The following is a 17,457-nucleotide window of genomic DNA, read 5'->3' as shown; positions in this document are numbered from 1 at the left end:
TTATGAAATTTTACATGGACATTCTAATACATATAAAATGATTTATCATGCAGTAATATGAATTTTCTGGGTTGTTTTTCTAATGTAATTAACCTATGCGCTCCATATGAAGCTCTTTGAGCTTACATGCAATTGGGGAGTTCTACCTCCTATTTCCTTGTAGGTTAATCATCATTGTGGTCTCATATGACTCAGAATTCAGTATGCTCAAGTGAATTGAAGTCCGGTTTTCGAGTATGAGCTTGGATCTTTAGAAAACCAAGAAAAACCTATGTTCATCAACCTTCCACTAAGGCATTTTGATTGATGATTGGAACTAGCCTTAGGGCCGTATAATATGGATATATTGGTGCTGCCAAATTCAGAGTTTGAAGTCAAGATTGGAGGGACATGTTTGGTCACGTGAAGGATCTCTTGTCTTCATCAAACAAGATCTTGCACATGCTTCCTTTATTGAGGTCAATGATCAGATTTTTGTGAGAAGACAATTGATGAAGCTAAAGGACAAATGCAATGGTTGAAATTTGTAAGAGATGAGAAAGTATATTTTGTAACTAGACAAGACTTAGATTATGAAGATATTCTTGAAGACTACAAGCTCCAACGATACACTAATCTATGGCCGAGATTGAATTGTTTTGAATTATGAATGGATCAGATTACAACAAGACTTGAAGGGTTAAGATGATCATTTAAAGGTGAATCCAATGGTTGTGCATAAGACAACATTCTTGCTTGCAATTTTTGACTTAAAAGAAGATCTTACTTGATTTTTGGAGTCAAAGATGGCTGCGAGTTGCTACACATTTAAAAGGAAATTGTTGGAGATACCAAGACCAAGATTTGGTGCAAGTTTGATCAAATGGTCAAAGATGGCAAAATTGTTGGAGATACCAAGGTCAAGATTTGGTGCAAGTTTAATCAAATGGTCAAAGATGGCTGCAAGTGCACATGACAACTCAAATCTTGCAAAGCTAGACTTGGAAAATAATGCAAGTGCAACGGCTACATATTGTAAGGTCAAGATTTAATGATCTATTCATTCAATGACCAAGATTTGCACATGTAATTGAAGGTCGAGATTTGAAGATGGAAAAAGATCCAATGGTGGAAATCACAAGAGCTTGGTAAATTATAAAGAGGGGTTCTTCCTCATTCCAACTTGGAGAAGCCAAAATTACATTGAAGAAATTCTTGCTCTCAAAGCTTTCAAGCTAGTTTGTGCCATTGAATCCAAGCTTCTACCCAAGCCACTCTAAAGGCTTCCTCACTATTTTGCTTTTGCAAAGAGGGAGTGCTTCTCATTTGGCTTCTTATTTTCAGATTCGAAAATCCTCATTATTCTTCTTTTTCAATCCAACCCGTGAGGTGATATTGTGATTCTTGAGTGTTCCTCAACCCCATTTGCTTAGTGCAAACCTTGAGTGAACCATTTATACCGAACACTTGTAAAAGTTCCTTCATTGGGCAAAAACCTTGTTGAGGTTGAGTTTAAGGGAGTGCTTGAAACCCTTGGTTGTAAAGTTTGAAGATTGTCTTGAAATCTTCAGTTTTAAGGGTGACCTAAAAACCCTTGTGAGTTTTGTGGAGCTCTTGAGAAAACCACATCCTTAGTGAAGGTTGGAAAATCCTAGGTTGATGAACCTAGGTAGTAGATGTAGGAGAAGAGTCTCCGAACTACTATAAATTGTTGTGTGGACTTTCTTGATTCCATTGCTTGCTTGTTGATTGATTAAGTGTTTTGATTGCAGAATTTTCTGAACCACTAGTCTGTCCGTGCACTGTGCACATAGCTAAACTTTGAATTTTAATCCGAATTTTTGATATAGTATTCATTAGGGTGTTGTGATACTGCATACCAAATTTCATTGAATTCTGACTTGATTTGCTAGGTGAAATTTGAGTTGTAAAATCTGTGCGCAGTGTGTTGTTTGAAAAAATCTGTTTTTGCAATTCCTTGATTATTTGATAATTGATCATTCACCATATTGTATCACATCTTGCATTGAAATGAATATTGATTAGGATAATCATTAGAGTTCAAATTTGTGTGCTAATTGTTAATTGACATTGATTTCCTTTTAAATTATAAAAGGAGATTCCTATCGGAATTTGGGGACACAATTCATCCCCCCCCTCTTGTGTTAAGTACGATCCGTCACGATGAACGAGACTGTATGCTTTTAGGAGAGAAATGAACTACAGTCTCCATGAGATGAAATTGGTTCCAATAAGTTTTCGCGAAAAGGGTGTGACAACATGTATAGTGATTGAAGATGAGGGTTGCCCTGTTACAGGGATGATTACGGTGGTAGTTGTTGGCGATGTGACCATGGTTTTGACAGATTGCAACTCGTCGGAGTCTAACGGTTGCTTCGATACCAGAAAAGATTTTGAAGATATTAGTTTCATTACTTAAAGATATAATTACAACAAGTATATAAAGAAAGGCTTGTAGTGTTGCAACGATCATAAATAGCTGACACTTGCAGACTACCATTACAAAAAGTACATAAGTCCATTGAGGTCACATAGATGATTCAAATAACATGAGCCTTGAGATAACTTAAGTTATAGGCTGTTTGTTGGTGTGAGCCTATTTGGGCCTTGCTTGATGACTGGGCCTCATATCCTTTTTAGTACTGATTTATAAAAGGAAAATTTTATCTACACACCATTAAAACACCATCTTTACACCACTTTTTGAATATGATAAGTTTACATCAAAAAATTATAAGTCTACACACAAAATTGTAGTGAAAATACCAAATTACCCTTGTTTTATACAATATTAGAAATATTATTGTTAAGTTTACACACATATTTAATCCACAATTCAATCTCTCTCTCAAATCTCAATGGGCTTATGTGGTACTAGAAGGAGAGAGGATCATACTAATTTTCAGTAAAATTTTACTCAGGGAAATCTGTTTGTTTGGAGAAAATTTCCTACTAGTAGCTTTCACATTGTTCCATCCAACAAGCTCCGATGAGGATCTTAGTTTCAATATCAAGGTCAAACAGTCGGAGATTGAGTAGAAGAAATATCTCCCAAAAAAATCGAACAAGATCGATAAAGTAATTGTTACATAGCATTAATGGGTGTGTATTAGGGCTGTTACGATAGCGGTAAATTATTCATTGATATACCATTACCTACACTTTGGTTACCAAAAATCATAGAATACTGGTATACTGTTACCAATACTTCGGTATGGTAAATTTACCATTGAATTCGGCAGCGGTAATGATAAACAAAGTTCAAAATCCGTAAATTTTCCGATTACCAACATATATTAAATATATATTAATATTATTTTTAGTTTTAGTTTTGTTTAATTTATGACCATCATATTCATCCACTATAATCTACACCATTGATTAATTATTAGGGTTATCCTCACACCTCACTTTCTCAGTCTCTACCACTCTAGTCTCTCCACATCGACGAGTTCGTCGCCACTCCGTCTCCGTCGATCTAGGTCAATTCTCCTTTCTACATTTTTCTTTCCAAGGGATGGGGTTGGGGTGTATATTGAGAAAGAGGAAAATTCCGTACGGGTACAACTTTTGTGTTCTCCTCTTCACCTAGATTTCCTTTTGAGGTGTTCGTTGGGGGTTTTGATCTTTTAATTGCTTTATGTAGAGTGTACAAGCAATTGCCGATTGAAGAATTTCTCTGCAAGTGCCCAACTATTGGGTAATAGATTTTTATTGGCTTTTCTTATCATTGTAAGAGATGTACTGAATTCATAAACTTAACTTATATACGTTTTTATCTCTGCATTATTTTTAAAATTTGTTGTCTTTGTTTCCTGAAGAAATAGTCATATGACATGAATCAATGAGTCGTTATGACATGCTCAACTCTTGATGATTTTTGGGCATATTTTTTTCAACAGAAATCAAAGTTGATGAGGAACAATTAAGGGGATTATAAGAATTGATAAATTTACCAATTACCGATTAACCGTTACCGATCAATATATCGATTATTGATATACCGACACTTTCGATAACAATAACAGTAGCATTTTTTAGTTACCGAAGGGGATTGGTATGGTAACGGGATTTATGGTTTGATAACGATAACCGTACCAATAACAGCCCTAATGTGTATAATTGTATTCCATGTGCTGACTTTGTGTTAAAAACTGTTGAAACGAAAATCAACAAACCAAGTTTGATTTTCTCTCTAGAAATCGATAGGATCACGTTGTTTTTCTTCCAAAAAAAGGACAGAACGATAGGGCCATGTTTTTCTGCCATAAAAATAACCACTAGTGCTATTTTCCTGCTAGCAAAACAACATGTGTTGTTTTTTTTTTTCTTTCGAAAATTCTGATGTAAACTTACTAGTCTCTAATTAAATATGTAAAAATTATTTATTTTAAATTTTTAATTTAAGGGTTAATATGTCATATTGTATACAAGGATATTTATATAAACTATACAAAATTAAAAAGTGGTGTAAAGATAATGTTTTTGTGGTGTGTATATAAAATTTCCCTTTACAAAATAGTTAAAAGATCCCAAACTATGCCTACAACTCTTATGATTCTTAGGCTCTAACCATATTGCTAAATAGGCTTGTAATGCTCCAAAGCCCGGCCAATGAAAATTGAACTTCAACATTTTAATTGTACATATTAGCTATCTGCTCCTTGTATTTTGCAAGGACTCTATCTCTGCGGATTTTCATGGTTGGGGTCATTAAACCACCATCAATCTGCGTAAAAGGATTAGTTAAGCTAAAGGCCAAATTTCGATATAATGGAATGCACTTCATGAGTACTTACTGTAAAAGGGTCATCCACAACAAGGATTGGACCAATTTGAAATGAACACTCTGATGTCCTGCTTGAAAATGTACCAGGTTAGGCCAAGAGTTCATGCATCATGCATCAACAAGAGAACACATTAGGATTCAGCAAAGAGAAAGAAGTGTAGCACACAATAAGTCGTCGAGTTTGTTGATCTGAAAACTAAAAAGAAAAGATATAACCTGCACCAGACATGCAATTCTTATGTTTTACAGCACCAGGAGAAGTGTAATAATACCATTTCCTCAGTTCTTCATGTAGTAGGCCTGTCATTCTTTCCTTACTAAGCTCACTGGCATCAGCATCTACGATGGACACTTTTTTGGCCAACATTAGCATTTCTTCTTTATTTGGAACAATTATACCTCCAAGACGACGTTGATCCTGCATGTGATTTATGTTAAACAATCTGTGATTAAAACTCAGATTGAAATGTATAATTTAGAGTAATTCAAGGCCAAGTCCAAGAGCTGCAAACCATACCTGGCCAACGACAACAATCTGTTGAATAACACTACTTCTCATGGCAGCTTCTTCCAACTCAACAGGTTCAACATTTTCACCTATTGTGTTAAAATAAAATTAATAAGCAAATTGTAAACCTACATGTGTGAAATAAAGTTAATGAGAAAGAAAATGTTAAAAGATGGTTTAGAAAAATGAGAAATCGAGTTCAACTACAGATCTAAAAACAATTGGCCAGCATTCGCATTTAAATTAGAACATTCATTTGAAAACTGTCATAATAAGAGCCAACAAACAAAACAAAACAAACTTCTCCTCCACACCACTTGAATTGGCCACATTATATAATATCTCATTTTTGAAAAAGACATCACTTAGTTCCATTACCTGTAACTATATCTGTTAGCTATAGAATGTGATTTACTCTTCTACATACATAATTTCAAAGTAGTTTCACTGTAGTTGACCTGAAATATGATGAAGAGGTGTGGTGACTTTTGCAAGCCTAAAGAAATTAGAGTAAGAGGATCAGAATAAAAAACAACTGTATAGAGAAAAAGGTATAGTGTAGAGTTTGACAAGAATAAGAGATGAAGGGTTCATGTGATGGATCCTCACTAATTTCTCATCTGGATTCATGCAGCTGACCTCAACATTGTGTGGGTGATGCAACTGGGAAAAGGCTTTTACAACTCTTGTAAGAGGTAGCGTTTCGATCGATGATAATACAAAATTTATGTGGGAAAAGGCTCCATGGCGACAATTCTATTGTCCCATCTTCTAATCTATATGCTCAAATCCCTTTTTCGCTATTCTGGCTGTTGTTTGTCCATTTTTCGTTCAGTGGGAAAAAGGCTTGATGATGACATTGAAAGAAGATAGTTGTTCAAGCAGCTAAGCAAAAACAAATATGCTACAACACTACTTCTCCGCATTTCGAAAGCAGAAATAAGCTATTGCATGTATATGCAATCGAGCACGTATGTGCATATATGTTGTCTTACCATGAATGTATGCCTGTTTCAGTCGTTGCATGTGTTTGTTGTGGTTGTCTAGAGAATGACCAAAAAATAATGATTTGTCTATTGAATGTAGTGATCATGAAAGTACTATGTAATGTTACTTTCAGAGTAAACTACCTTTTCATCACTGAAAGGTAGCAAGCAACTCAGTCACTTATATTTAAAATTTCTCAATGTGGTCACTCTAAAGAAAGAAAATTTCTCGACCTCGGTTACTCCAACATCAGAAAATTCTATTTGGCAGACGGAGTGCGGAAGTGGCATTTAAAATTCATTTTTAAGTTTTGCCTACAAAAAGAAAAACAAAATCAGTAAATATGTTATGACTTGGCAAAATAAATTAATCAATTAATTGCGAAAATTTTAATCAATTTTTTCTTTCAATAATCAGTGTTTGTAGTTTGTATCGATCAGGTACCAGTGATTCTGTCTTCACCTCCATTGTACAGCATCCCCTGCAACTGCAATTTCCATTCTCCTATTAGCCCATCTTGCAATACCTGTATCATCATCGGCCACAGCCATTGATCCAGCCACAATACCCATTACCTCTACCACCGCTACCACAACACCCAATACCATCTACCACATCGGCACATCCTCCAATCCAACCTAATACATCCCGCGAGATACCTATAACTTCAAGGTCATGGACCCATGGTCGTTTTTATCCATGGGCAACTTTAACAAAAATGAGTGTAACAAAAACAGAAGCACTGGGTTTCAAAGAAGGGTGCAAGTTTCTCGTACGATAGGAAAGCGGCGAGATTTGTAGTGACTGAACAAAAATCTTCTGATTTAGTTATTGAGGTCAAGAGTATGGATGTCATATGTATACTTGATTCATTCTATAGAGATGTCAAAAGCACCAAATACTATCCAAAATGGTTTCAATTGAACAATCTTAATTTGGATTTGAATATGCAACCTTTTTAGGGTTCTTCGATCATAGATGCAAGTTGATAAGAGAGAAGAAAATTTTGGGGGGAAACAGGTAGCTAAGAATATTGCCAAGTAATCATTTATGTTTTTATTTTTAAAATTTCTTTTTCGCCATGTGACATCTCTAATTTTCACGTGACAAAAAAGGACCAAATTGAATTTCTGGAGACTAAGTGACCACGCGTGACAAAAAAAAGAGACCAAATTGAGAAATTTTAAACATGGGTGACTAAGTTGAAAAGAGTCATTTATCCGGTGATGAAAATGATGGTTTACTCATTACTTTCATGCTTTCAGCGTACCTGTGGAAAGAACAACAGTATCTTTAACGTAATGTACCTGTTGAAAGAATAATAGTATCTTTAATGCGTCCTTCGAGAACAATGACACCACCAGAGTTACGACTTCGCCCTATGGAATGGTGAGGAGCAATCCAACCTAAATCACCAGTGTTTAGCCAACCAGCCTCATCTACAGCTTGTTTTGTAGCCTCTGGATTCTAGTCAGACATCAATACAAATATGTCACTTGAAATAATAACTTTTTTTGAGACAGTTGCCACAATGTTGATGCTACACAGATTCACCTACAGGCTATTGCAAAGAAGATCAATAAACTCGTACAAAATCATATGAAAATGAATTTCGATGCCTTAAGCCGACAAAATGCTCTTCCCATAATAGAATTACTGATCAGTATTAAGTGTTTTTGCTATAACTTTATATCATGATAACAACATTAACCATTAAGGACGTTGCATTCTACGTTGTCAGTTCACATGTCCTAAGCAATCATACAAGGTGATAGTGCCCCCTGAAGGAAAAGACAAGTGGCTTCGCTAATGTGCTTGTATCTAGTGCATAGGAAAGCACTGCACATCATAGTAGGGACAAAATGCCAGAGCCTCAGTAAAATGTAAATATATCTCACTTGGTTGATTGCTGACTCCTTTTACAAGGAAGTTAAGACGTGTGTTCCTTTATGGGCATCAATGAGAAAAACAAACTAGAGTGCTACAATTTCATTAGCCATTTCTAGGAAGGTATGGATGGGAAAAAACACAAAGGACCTTTTAATGATATTTAAAACATTTTTAAATGGAAAACATTAAAAAAAAATCTGATATATGCAGTTTATTGGAAGCCTTGAGTATTTCCACCTGATTCTAAAATTTTCCATCCTGGTGCTTTTTCTAATAAATAATCACCCTTTCTAATCTCATAAGAAAATTAAAGGAAATAAAAACTTGTAAGATGTTGTGCATAATATGAATAAAGTCACATTCACATTAACTTTGATAGGTGGTTTTTGATTCCATATATTTGAAGTTGAAGCAAGCATTACACAACTTTCCTGCTACTCAGCCTACTAATAAGACTAGAAGAGCAAAATCTAAGGAGGTTGAAGCTATCCTTAATACCAAAAGCCTTTCCTTACATAACATAAAATGTAGTTTAAACAAGCCAGACCGTAGAAAGGCAAGAAAAAGAAACCAATGAAGAGTTGAGAGATGCAATGTCTCTAACCATCTGATGAGAAACCATACCTCTACACTAGAACCATACTCTTATTCCTCGTCGTGTAAACATAAATGTTGAATATTCTTGATATCAAATCAGTCAATGGTAAAGGAAAGCTTAATACAAATACACGATGGATGCCAGTCACTAAAGAGAATTCATTCCACTGTCATAATGCAAAGCCCTATCAAGCCCTATCATATTCTACTCCCACTAGGCCACTACCAAAAAATTAAAAATACACAGGACAATGGAGTTTGCGGTCAAAGTTAACTTGAAGCTTGAGGAATTGTCAATCAGATTCGGGTTACTTAATAGCATACTTTTGACATCCATGTGACTCAGTTTTACAAAGCATTTAGACACTGATGGACCAGGGTGAGCATCTTTTGTTTCAGATATCCACCAGATTTATAAACCAAAATATGCATGATCCAATGTCCAAACTCTATGGTCATTAAGCAGTTATGACCCCACCAATATCGGGTCTTGGGGGAGGAAATTCCTTGGGATTTCTTATTTTCAGCCTTTTAGCAAGATATAGATGTTCTCTAGCATGTTAGCAATTCAGCATTTTTACCAGGTCTAACTCTAAACTCATATTTCATTCAATTATACCCAGTTCAAATTTACAGCAAGTATAATATGAAATCCTTGAGCACCGTCACAAGAAATTATTTTCATTACCATGCCCGGCAATGACCAACATGTAATAGATATAAGACCATACCCACAATAAATGCTTAAATACACCCAAACATATATTACCTTATAGTAGCCTTTCATCACTTGTGGCCCCCTAACGTTTACAATGCCTTTTGAACCAGGTGGAAGAGCTTCATCAGTGTCCAAATCCACAATTTTAAATTCTGTGTGCCGAATTGGATGCCCGACTGAGCCAAGAACCTTCAAAATTTAAATATGCAGCATTGTTATTTACTACTCAATTTACAGTAGATATGGTTTGACCAGAAAATCATAATAAACAAAACAAGGCTACTGGGAGAGACTGAACAAGAAGTTTGGGGAGGGTTATTTAGTTGAGAAAAAGGGTCAATCTCAAATGGTTGAACGAATAAAAACCAGAAAAAGATGAATACAAAACATCATGAAACAAAAGGCTTCTTTGCTCACTTTGCAAAGGGATTTCAGAATAACAAAAAGTGTCACATTTTCTCCATCCCAAAGACCAACAAAAAATCAAACACTGGTTTCGCTTCCCGTATTAACCTATATTTTTTTTCATTGTGGATCAACCCCAACTTCACTACAAATATTCTTAATTTCAGTAGATGAACTTTTAGAAATACATATATGAATGATAAAAATAAGTAATGCTCAAAACTTGAGTGTCGCCACAGAGGAAACTCTTCCAGAATGCAGTCCAGTGAAAAGAAGTCAGTTCTTAATAACAATGTGAACACTGATATTACGCTTTCAATTAGAAATCTTATGCACAGCTGTTTCATTGTTTATAGACAACATTAGAGGTGAAAATCCAAGAAAGTAGGCAAAACCATAAATGAATTTGGCATGATTCAGGATCCCAATTTTCTATTTCAATTTATTTTTTCACATACATTCAAGAGGCCTATGTTCCACATAATATAGAATGGCAGGTTCATGCATTTATAACAACTACAATTAATCTGATGTTGCAGCGTACATCGAACAAAAAAAGAAAACCAAGATATAAAGTATAACCACTTTCACTATGTAATAATGATGTGCCAAATATATACATACATTTGCACATCCTTTACACATGAGTTCATCCCATTTTGAGTTGATTAAGAGTTGATATTCCCTAAGAAAGTTATATTTGCATATTGTAGGTGTCAAGGCAAGAAAGGAAGGAAAAGAGTGCAAAATGAAGATTTTTACTCCAGAGTCGATTTCCGATCGATCGGAGTCATTCCCGATCGATCGGACCTGCCAAAACAGCCTTGAATTCATGGAGACAGAGGCTATTCACAGCACGCGCAGTTTCGTTAAAAAATTCTGAATTCACGTGTTTTTAAGCTAAAACGACCCCAACTTGTTTTAGAAACGACATAAGAGTTTGAGGAAGTATAAAAGGGCATAAAATAGTGTTTTGGGGGAGTTCTTGGAGGGTTTTTCATTCTACCACCATTGAAGAGCTTGGAGCCACCATTGAAGCTTGGAGAAGAAGAGGGTCTACAAGGGGGTTTTCTCTCTCCTTTTCTATCCTAGTTTCTATGGTTGATTTCCTTTGTTTAATGATGTATTTTGCTTCCATGAGTGGCTAGATTTCTTACTAGGGTCTTAATGTAACCAAACCTTGAAGATTCAATAAACTTGGTTTCCTTATTTCTTGATTTCTCTCTCTCTATTGATTGTCTATGGGTGTGATTAATGCTTTTGAATGTTTGGCCATCATTCAATTGATTTGCTGCTTAGATTGAGACCGGAAGGAGATATCTAGGGTTTGCCTCAAGCCATAGATGACATAGGGTGCATGAACCATAGGAATATAGGTTTGTGGCTTATGCAATCGCTAAATGATTTCCATAATTCTTAATGGGTTTTTGATATATTAATCCGATTGTTAGGAATAACAGAGATTTATGTTGAAAATACGTTTGATGTATCTAGGAATAGAACATTGAATAGGTTAGGAAATCGATTGTCATTATAGAGAGAGGAATTAGGGATTAAGGGACCAAGGGAATTGAATTGGATAGGTGAGGTGACGTTAAGTACCCTAGTGCTTTCCATCCTTGATTTCATACTTGTGTTTGATTTGTCTTTGTTCTTTTGTTTTAGTTTAGTTTAAAAACAAAATCAATCTCGAATCTGTTTCCCCAATTTGCATAGTTGTTACTAGTTTGACATTGATCTTGACTGCCAACACATCCCTAGTGGAAACGATAATTTACACATCTCTTTATTACTTGTGCGATTTGTGCGCTTGCAATTAAATCCATATCAAGTTTTTGGCGCCGTTGCCGGGGATTGAGGCAATTGTTTTTTGTGTCAAATTAGGTTTTCCATTGTGTTAATTGGTTTTTATTTTTCTGCAGAAATTCTTTCTCTTGTATGAGCTTGGGAAGACGTTCTATTAATCCGGAATTAATTGGTATTGATTTGGAGATTGAAAGAACTCTTCACAATCTTAGACGGGAGCTTATTAATAATCAAATGGAAGGCATGGAAGACAATCAAGGAAGGGGGAATGTTGGTGATCTTGGTGGAGCTTTAATTGTGAATGATGGTAATGGTAATGGTGGAGGTGTTAATGGAAGAAATGGTGGTGATGAGGTTGGAGGCCCTCCTAGGCAATTTGATCCTCGCTCTCTTGAGGATTGTGCTAGGCCTACTTGGGACACAAATCCTTCAAGCATCCGCTATCCTCCTATCAATGCTACTAATTTTGAGATCAAGCCGGCTATCATCAACATTATCTCTAACTCGGTGAATTTCTATGGTCTTCCTAATGAAGAGCCCAATGTCCATCTTCGCTCTTTCTTGCATGTGTGCACTACTTTTGGGATTCACGGAGCTTCAAAGGATGCTATCTTGTTGAGGTTATTCCCATTTTCTTTGAGGGACAAGGCTAAGGGATGGTTGATGTCCTTACCTCCCAATTCTATCACCACTTGGGATGAGATGGCGGAGCAATTCTTGACGAAATTCTTTCCTCCAGGCAAGGCGGTGCAAATTAGGGCGGATATCATGTCCTTTGCCCAAAAGGATTTGGAATCATTTTATGAGGCTTGGGAGCGCTTTAAAGGCATTATTCGAAGTTGCCCAAATCATGGTCTTCCGGAATGGATGGTGTACCAAGCTTTCTATAATGGGTTGTGCATGCATACTAAGGAGACTATTGATGCGGCTGCGGGAGGTTTTTTTATGACCAAAAATCAAGAGGAGGCTCGGGAATTACTTGATAAAGTGGCCAAGACCACTAACTCTTGGTCCTCGGTGAGGGGGAATCCAAATCAAGGGGGAAGTTGTAGAGATGATGAAGTTATGTCTACCTTGGCTATTATGGCAAAGAAGATTGAGACATTGACGCTAAATCAAGCTCAAGGGGTACATGCTATGCAAAACACACATTCTCATATGTCTTGTGCTTATTGTTGTGGACATCATACTACGGGGGAGTGCCTTATTGCTTCTTCCTCTAACTCTAGTGAGCAAGTGAATGCCATTGGTGGAGGCAACTTCAATCAACCCCGCAATGATCCTTATTCCAACTTCTACAATCCGGGATTTAGGAATCACCCCAACTTCTCTTGGAGCAATACTCAAAATGTGCAAAATCCTCAACATCTAGTGCAGCCCCAAGAGAAGAAGAGAGATATTGATGAGATGTTCTCAAAGCTAGCCAGAGGCCTAGATACACTTACAACTCATACCTCCCAATTTATGACAAGGACGGAGCAATACATGAGTAAAACCGATGCTACTCTACAAGCTCAAACAACTTTGATGCAAAGCTATGGAACTTCCATCCGGAATCTTGAGGTACAATTGGGGAAAATAGCTAACAATTTGTCATTTAGAGAAAGAGGTACCTTGCCAAGCCAACCGGAATTGAATCCAAAAGGGAAGGACAAAGAGCAATGCATGGCAATCACTCTTCGGACTGGTAAGGTGGTTAAAAATGCTTCTGATCTAGATGTCGAAAAGGCAAAAATTTTACAGGAGGAGGAGAAGTGCAGGAAAACAGGGGAGAACGAAGCTGAAAAATGTCCAGAGACAATTTCTGATCGATCGAAGGGGGTTCCCGATCAATCGGGCCTCCTTGGTAAAACTTTACCCGAGGCTATTTCCGATCGATCGGAGCCCCACCCGATCGATCGGCCTGTTCCAGCTCCTGTGAAAATGAAAGATGTGCAGCCACGATATGCAATTGAGCCCGATTGGCCCGATAGTTCTCTCCCTGCACCTCCAGTCAAGGCTTATGTGCCTCCAATTCCATTTCCTCAAAGGTTAAAGAGCAACAAGAAGCATGATGATCAATTCTCTAAATTTTTGGAGGTATTCAAGAAGCTTCAAGTGAACATCCCCTTTACCGAAGCTTTAGAGCAAATTCCTTGCTATGCCAAGTTTATGAAGGAGATCTTATCCAAGAAGCGGAGATTGAAGGAGCTTGAAAAGATACAATTAACCGAAGAGTGTAGTGCCATTGTGCAAAGGAAGCTCCCAATTAAGCAAGTTGATCCGGGAAGTTTCACAATCCCGTGCAGTATAAGTAACACCTTGATTGAAAGATCTCTATGTGATCTTGGAGTTAGCATCAATTTGATGCCATTGTCGGTAGCTAAGCAAATTGGGATGAAGGAGATTAGTCCAACCACGGTGTCTTTGCAAATGGCGGATAGATCTATCAAGTATCCTATTGGCATGGTGGAGGATGTTTTAGTGAAGGTGGGTGATCTTATGTTCCCGGCGGATTTTCTTATCTTGGATATGGAGGCCAATCCCACTACTCCCATAATCTTGGGAAGGCCATTCTTGAGCACCGGGAAAGCTTTGATAGATGTTGAAAAAGGGAAGCTTACTTTGAGAGGTGCGGGAGGTGATCAAATCACTTTTAAAGTGTTTGGCAATAGAAGGCAAGAGGAGGTTTCTCAACAATGCCTCCAAGTGGAGCATATTGACATGGTTATCCCGACACTCCTAAAAAGGAAACTCCATATATTCCGGTGGAAGTTTTCCTAGGCCAAGACTCCAAAGTGAAGCATGAAATTCCCAAGGCAGCCACCCCAGCTGAAAATGATGTATCAAAGTCTCAAGTTGAAGATCCCAAGGAGAAGAAAAAGAAGAGCAAGAAAAAGAAGAAGAGGAAGCCCAAGAAAATGAAGAAAAATGTTTATCCTAAGGAAATGGTGGTGATGAAAGCTTATGCTCCTTGCAAGGCACCTAAGCAATCAAATGTCAATCCTAAGAAGCCATCAAGGGGAGTATACACCACAACCCTCAAGGATCCCGGTTGAATTCACAAAGGGAAGTCGGGCTGAAGACTTTAAACCAAGCGCTTTCGGGAGGCAACCCAGGTTTTATTGTTCTATCTCTATCTTTTTATTTCTATTTTCACTTATTCCATGCATTGAGGACATAGCATATTTTAAGTGTGGGGGTGGGAATTTAGGTTTCTAGTTTTTGTAAAAAAAATAAATTTTTGACTTCAAATGCCTTATGCCATGCATTGATGGATCTTGCTATAGACATTCTTTCCAATTGAGTTGTTCCTATCTTGAAAATTGTTTTGTCCATTGTGCCTTTGTGAATATGGAACACTTGATTGTGGGGTATGAAATATGACTTGACTTTGGCATTTGTGGTTGTTTGAGATCAATTTGATTCTAAGTAGCACTACTTGAGCAATGAAAAAGAGAAAAAATATATATAGAAAAGACAAAAAAATAGAAAAGAGAAGAAATTGTGTTTATAAATAAATGGTTTCTTTCATAAGTTTTCTACTGAGTAACTGGGCCTCTTGCCTAGCAAGCAATGAGTTTCGCGTAAAAAAGTAGAAAATGAATGTTAGAGTACCTTGTCGACTAGTTTAACCTCGTAGCCTTTTTGACTTGGGTAATTAGATCCGTTGGGGTGTCTTAACACCTAGTGCCCTAAGCCAACTGGATTGGGAGTTATTGGTCGAAAGCTCGTTACATGAGTCATTTAGAAAGCTTAAGGAGGTTGAACATTGCACAAGTCACCTTTGAGAAGAAAAAGAAAGAAAAAAAAATGTGAATAAGAATGAAGTTTGAATAAATGCTCATTGTATTTGTTTTTTGATTCTTATTGTTCTTGGAAGACTTCATGGCCATTTTTGAAGCCAAATATCAAGTGAAATCCATTATGTGCATCATTTCTTGAATTTATAAGCAAAGTGGATGAGATAAGATTCCTGAAGGAATGCTTTTATTGGTTTGAATGCCCTAATGTTTGGTTTGTTAGTGTGGATAGGGTTGCAATTGTGAGTTCATTTTATACTCTTGTTGATGGCATGAATTTTGGCATTGAAGTTGTTTAATGTTTGTGGGTATCATTCTGGTAAACCCTCAGGAGACACAACTCCTCCTACTAGGGGCACCTAGGGGTTTAAAGGCTTGTGACACATGCTAAGTGTCGTTGTGAGCCCTACGAAAGTGGCATAGATTAGTTGCTTATTTAGAGTAAGTCTTAGTTGTTTTATTTTTCATTTGAGCTTAACGGAAAATACTCTTTCCCTCCTTTATTCATTCTCAATTTGCTCGAGGACGAGCAAAGGTTAAGTGTGGGGGTGTTTGATGTGTCAAATATATACATACATTTGCACATCCTTTACACATGAGTTCATCCCATTTTGAGTTGATTAAGAGTAGATATTGCCTAAGAAAGTTATATTTGCATATTGTAAGTGTCGAGGCAAGAAAGGAAGGAAAAGAGTGCAAAATGAAGATTTTTACTCCAGAGTCGATTTCCGATCGATCGGAGTCATTCCCGATCGATCGGACCTGCCAAAACAGTCTTGAATTCATGGAGACAGAGGCTATTTCCGATCGATCGGAACAGTGTCCGATCGATCAGAGGTACTATTCACAGCACCCGCAGTTTCGCGAAAAAGTTCCGAATTCACGTGTTTTTAAGCCAAAACGACCCCAACTTGTTTTAGAAACGACATAAGAGTTTGGGGAAGTATAAAAGGGCATAAAATAGTGTTTTGGGGGAGTTCTTGGAGGGTTTTTCATTCTACCACCATTGAAGAGCTTGGAGCCACCATTGAAGCTTGGAGAAGAAGAGGGTCTACAAGGGGGTTTTCTCTCTCCTTTTCTATCCTAGTTTCTATTGTTGATTTCCTTTGTTTAATGATGTATTTTGCTTCCATGAGTGGCTAGATTTCTTACTAGGGTCTTAATGTAACCAAACCTTGAAGATTCAATAAAGTTGGTTTCCTTATTTCTTGATTTCTCTCTCTCTATTGATTGTCTATGGGTGTGATTAATGCTTTTGAATGTTTGGCCATTATTCAATTGATTTGCTGCCTAGATTGAGACCGGAAGGAGATATCTAGGGTTTGCCTCAAGCCATAGATGACATAGGGTGCATGAACCATAGGAATATAGGTTTGTGGCTTACGCAATCGATAATGATTTCCATAATTCTTAATTGGTTTTTGATATATTAATCCGATTGTTAGGAATAACAGGGATTTATGTTGAAAATACGTTTGATGTATCTAGGAATAGAACATTGGGAAATCGATTGTCATTATAGAGAGGAATTAGGGATTAAGGGACCAAGGGAATTGAATTGGATAGGTGAGGTGACGTTAAGTACCCTAGTGCTTTCCATCCTTGATTTCATACTTGTGTTTGATTTGTCTTTGTTCTTTTGTTTTAGTTTAGTTTAAAAACAAAATAAATCTCGAATCCGTTTCCCCAATTTGCATAGTTGTTACTAGTTTGACATTGATCTTGATTGCCAACACATCCCTAGTGGAAACGATAATTTACTCATCTCTTTATTACTTGTGCGATTTGTGCGCTTGCGATTAAATCCATATCAAATAACATGACTGTAAGAAAGTATAACTACTTCCCTCTGTATATTTAGAAAGAAATTTAGATGAAGCAAACTAGGTCAAGGAGGATGGGATCAAAAATTATCGTCAAGATAGTTTACCTGAACTATACCATTGCTGAAGCAAAAAATAATCTACCTCTAATG

General features: G+C 36.9%; 1 protein-coding gene and 1 non-coding gene across 10 annotated transcripts in view; both read right to left on the bottom strand.

The window, feature by feature from the left end:
* Positions 1-4,416: 4,416 nt before the first annotated feature.
* The window catches only part of LOC120014866 (probable acyl-activating enzyme 16, chloroplastic), a 29,860-nt gene continuing 16,819 nt past the window's right edge, over positions 4,417-17,457 (bottom strand). For 3 of the 9 annotated variants that reach the window (XM_038866966.1, XM_038866964.1, XM_038866965.1), the window contains exons 13-18: positions 9,541-9,678; positions 7,592-7,751; positions 5,307-5,386; positions 5,062-5,207; positions 4,800-4,857; positions 4,417-4,729 (exon numbers count right to left, since the gene is read on the bottom strand). In XM_038866966.1, coding sequence (XP_038722894.1) covers positions 4,637-4,729; positions 4,800-4,857; positions 5,062-5,207; positions 5,307-5,386; positions 7,592-7,751; positions 9,541-9,678 — 675 coding nt within the window. In that variant the 3' untranslated portion in view covers positions 4,417-4,636. Of the gene's footprint in view, positions 4,730-4,799; positions 4,858-5,061; positions 5,208-5,306; positions 5,387-5,675; positions 5,756-6,517; positions 6,599-6,728; positions 6,944-7,591; positions 7,752-9,540; positions 9,679-17,457 lie in introns of those variants that run through there. The other 6 variants (XR_005471645.1, XR_005471647.1, XR_005471646.1 and 3 more) reach the window with 6 other exon arrangements.
* LOC120015817 lies at positions 12,452-12,557 on the bottom strand. The gene has a single exon (XR_005471832.1). It is a non-coding gene; the product is annotated as a small nucleolar RNA R71 (small nucleolar RNA).

The sequence above is a fragment of the Tripterygium wilfordii genome, chromosome 14 (assembly GCF_013401445.1).
Source record: "Tripterygium wilfordii isolate XIE 37 chromosome 14, ASM1340144v1, whole genome shotgun sequence".
Lineage (NCBI taxonomy): Eukaryota > Viridiplantae > Streptophyta > Magnoliopsida > Celastrales > Celastraceae > Tripterygium > Tripterygium wilfordii.
The sequence above is the reverse complement of the archived record's forward strand: the minus strand, read 5'-3'. Positions and strand labels throughout refer to the sequence as shown.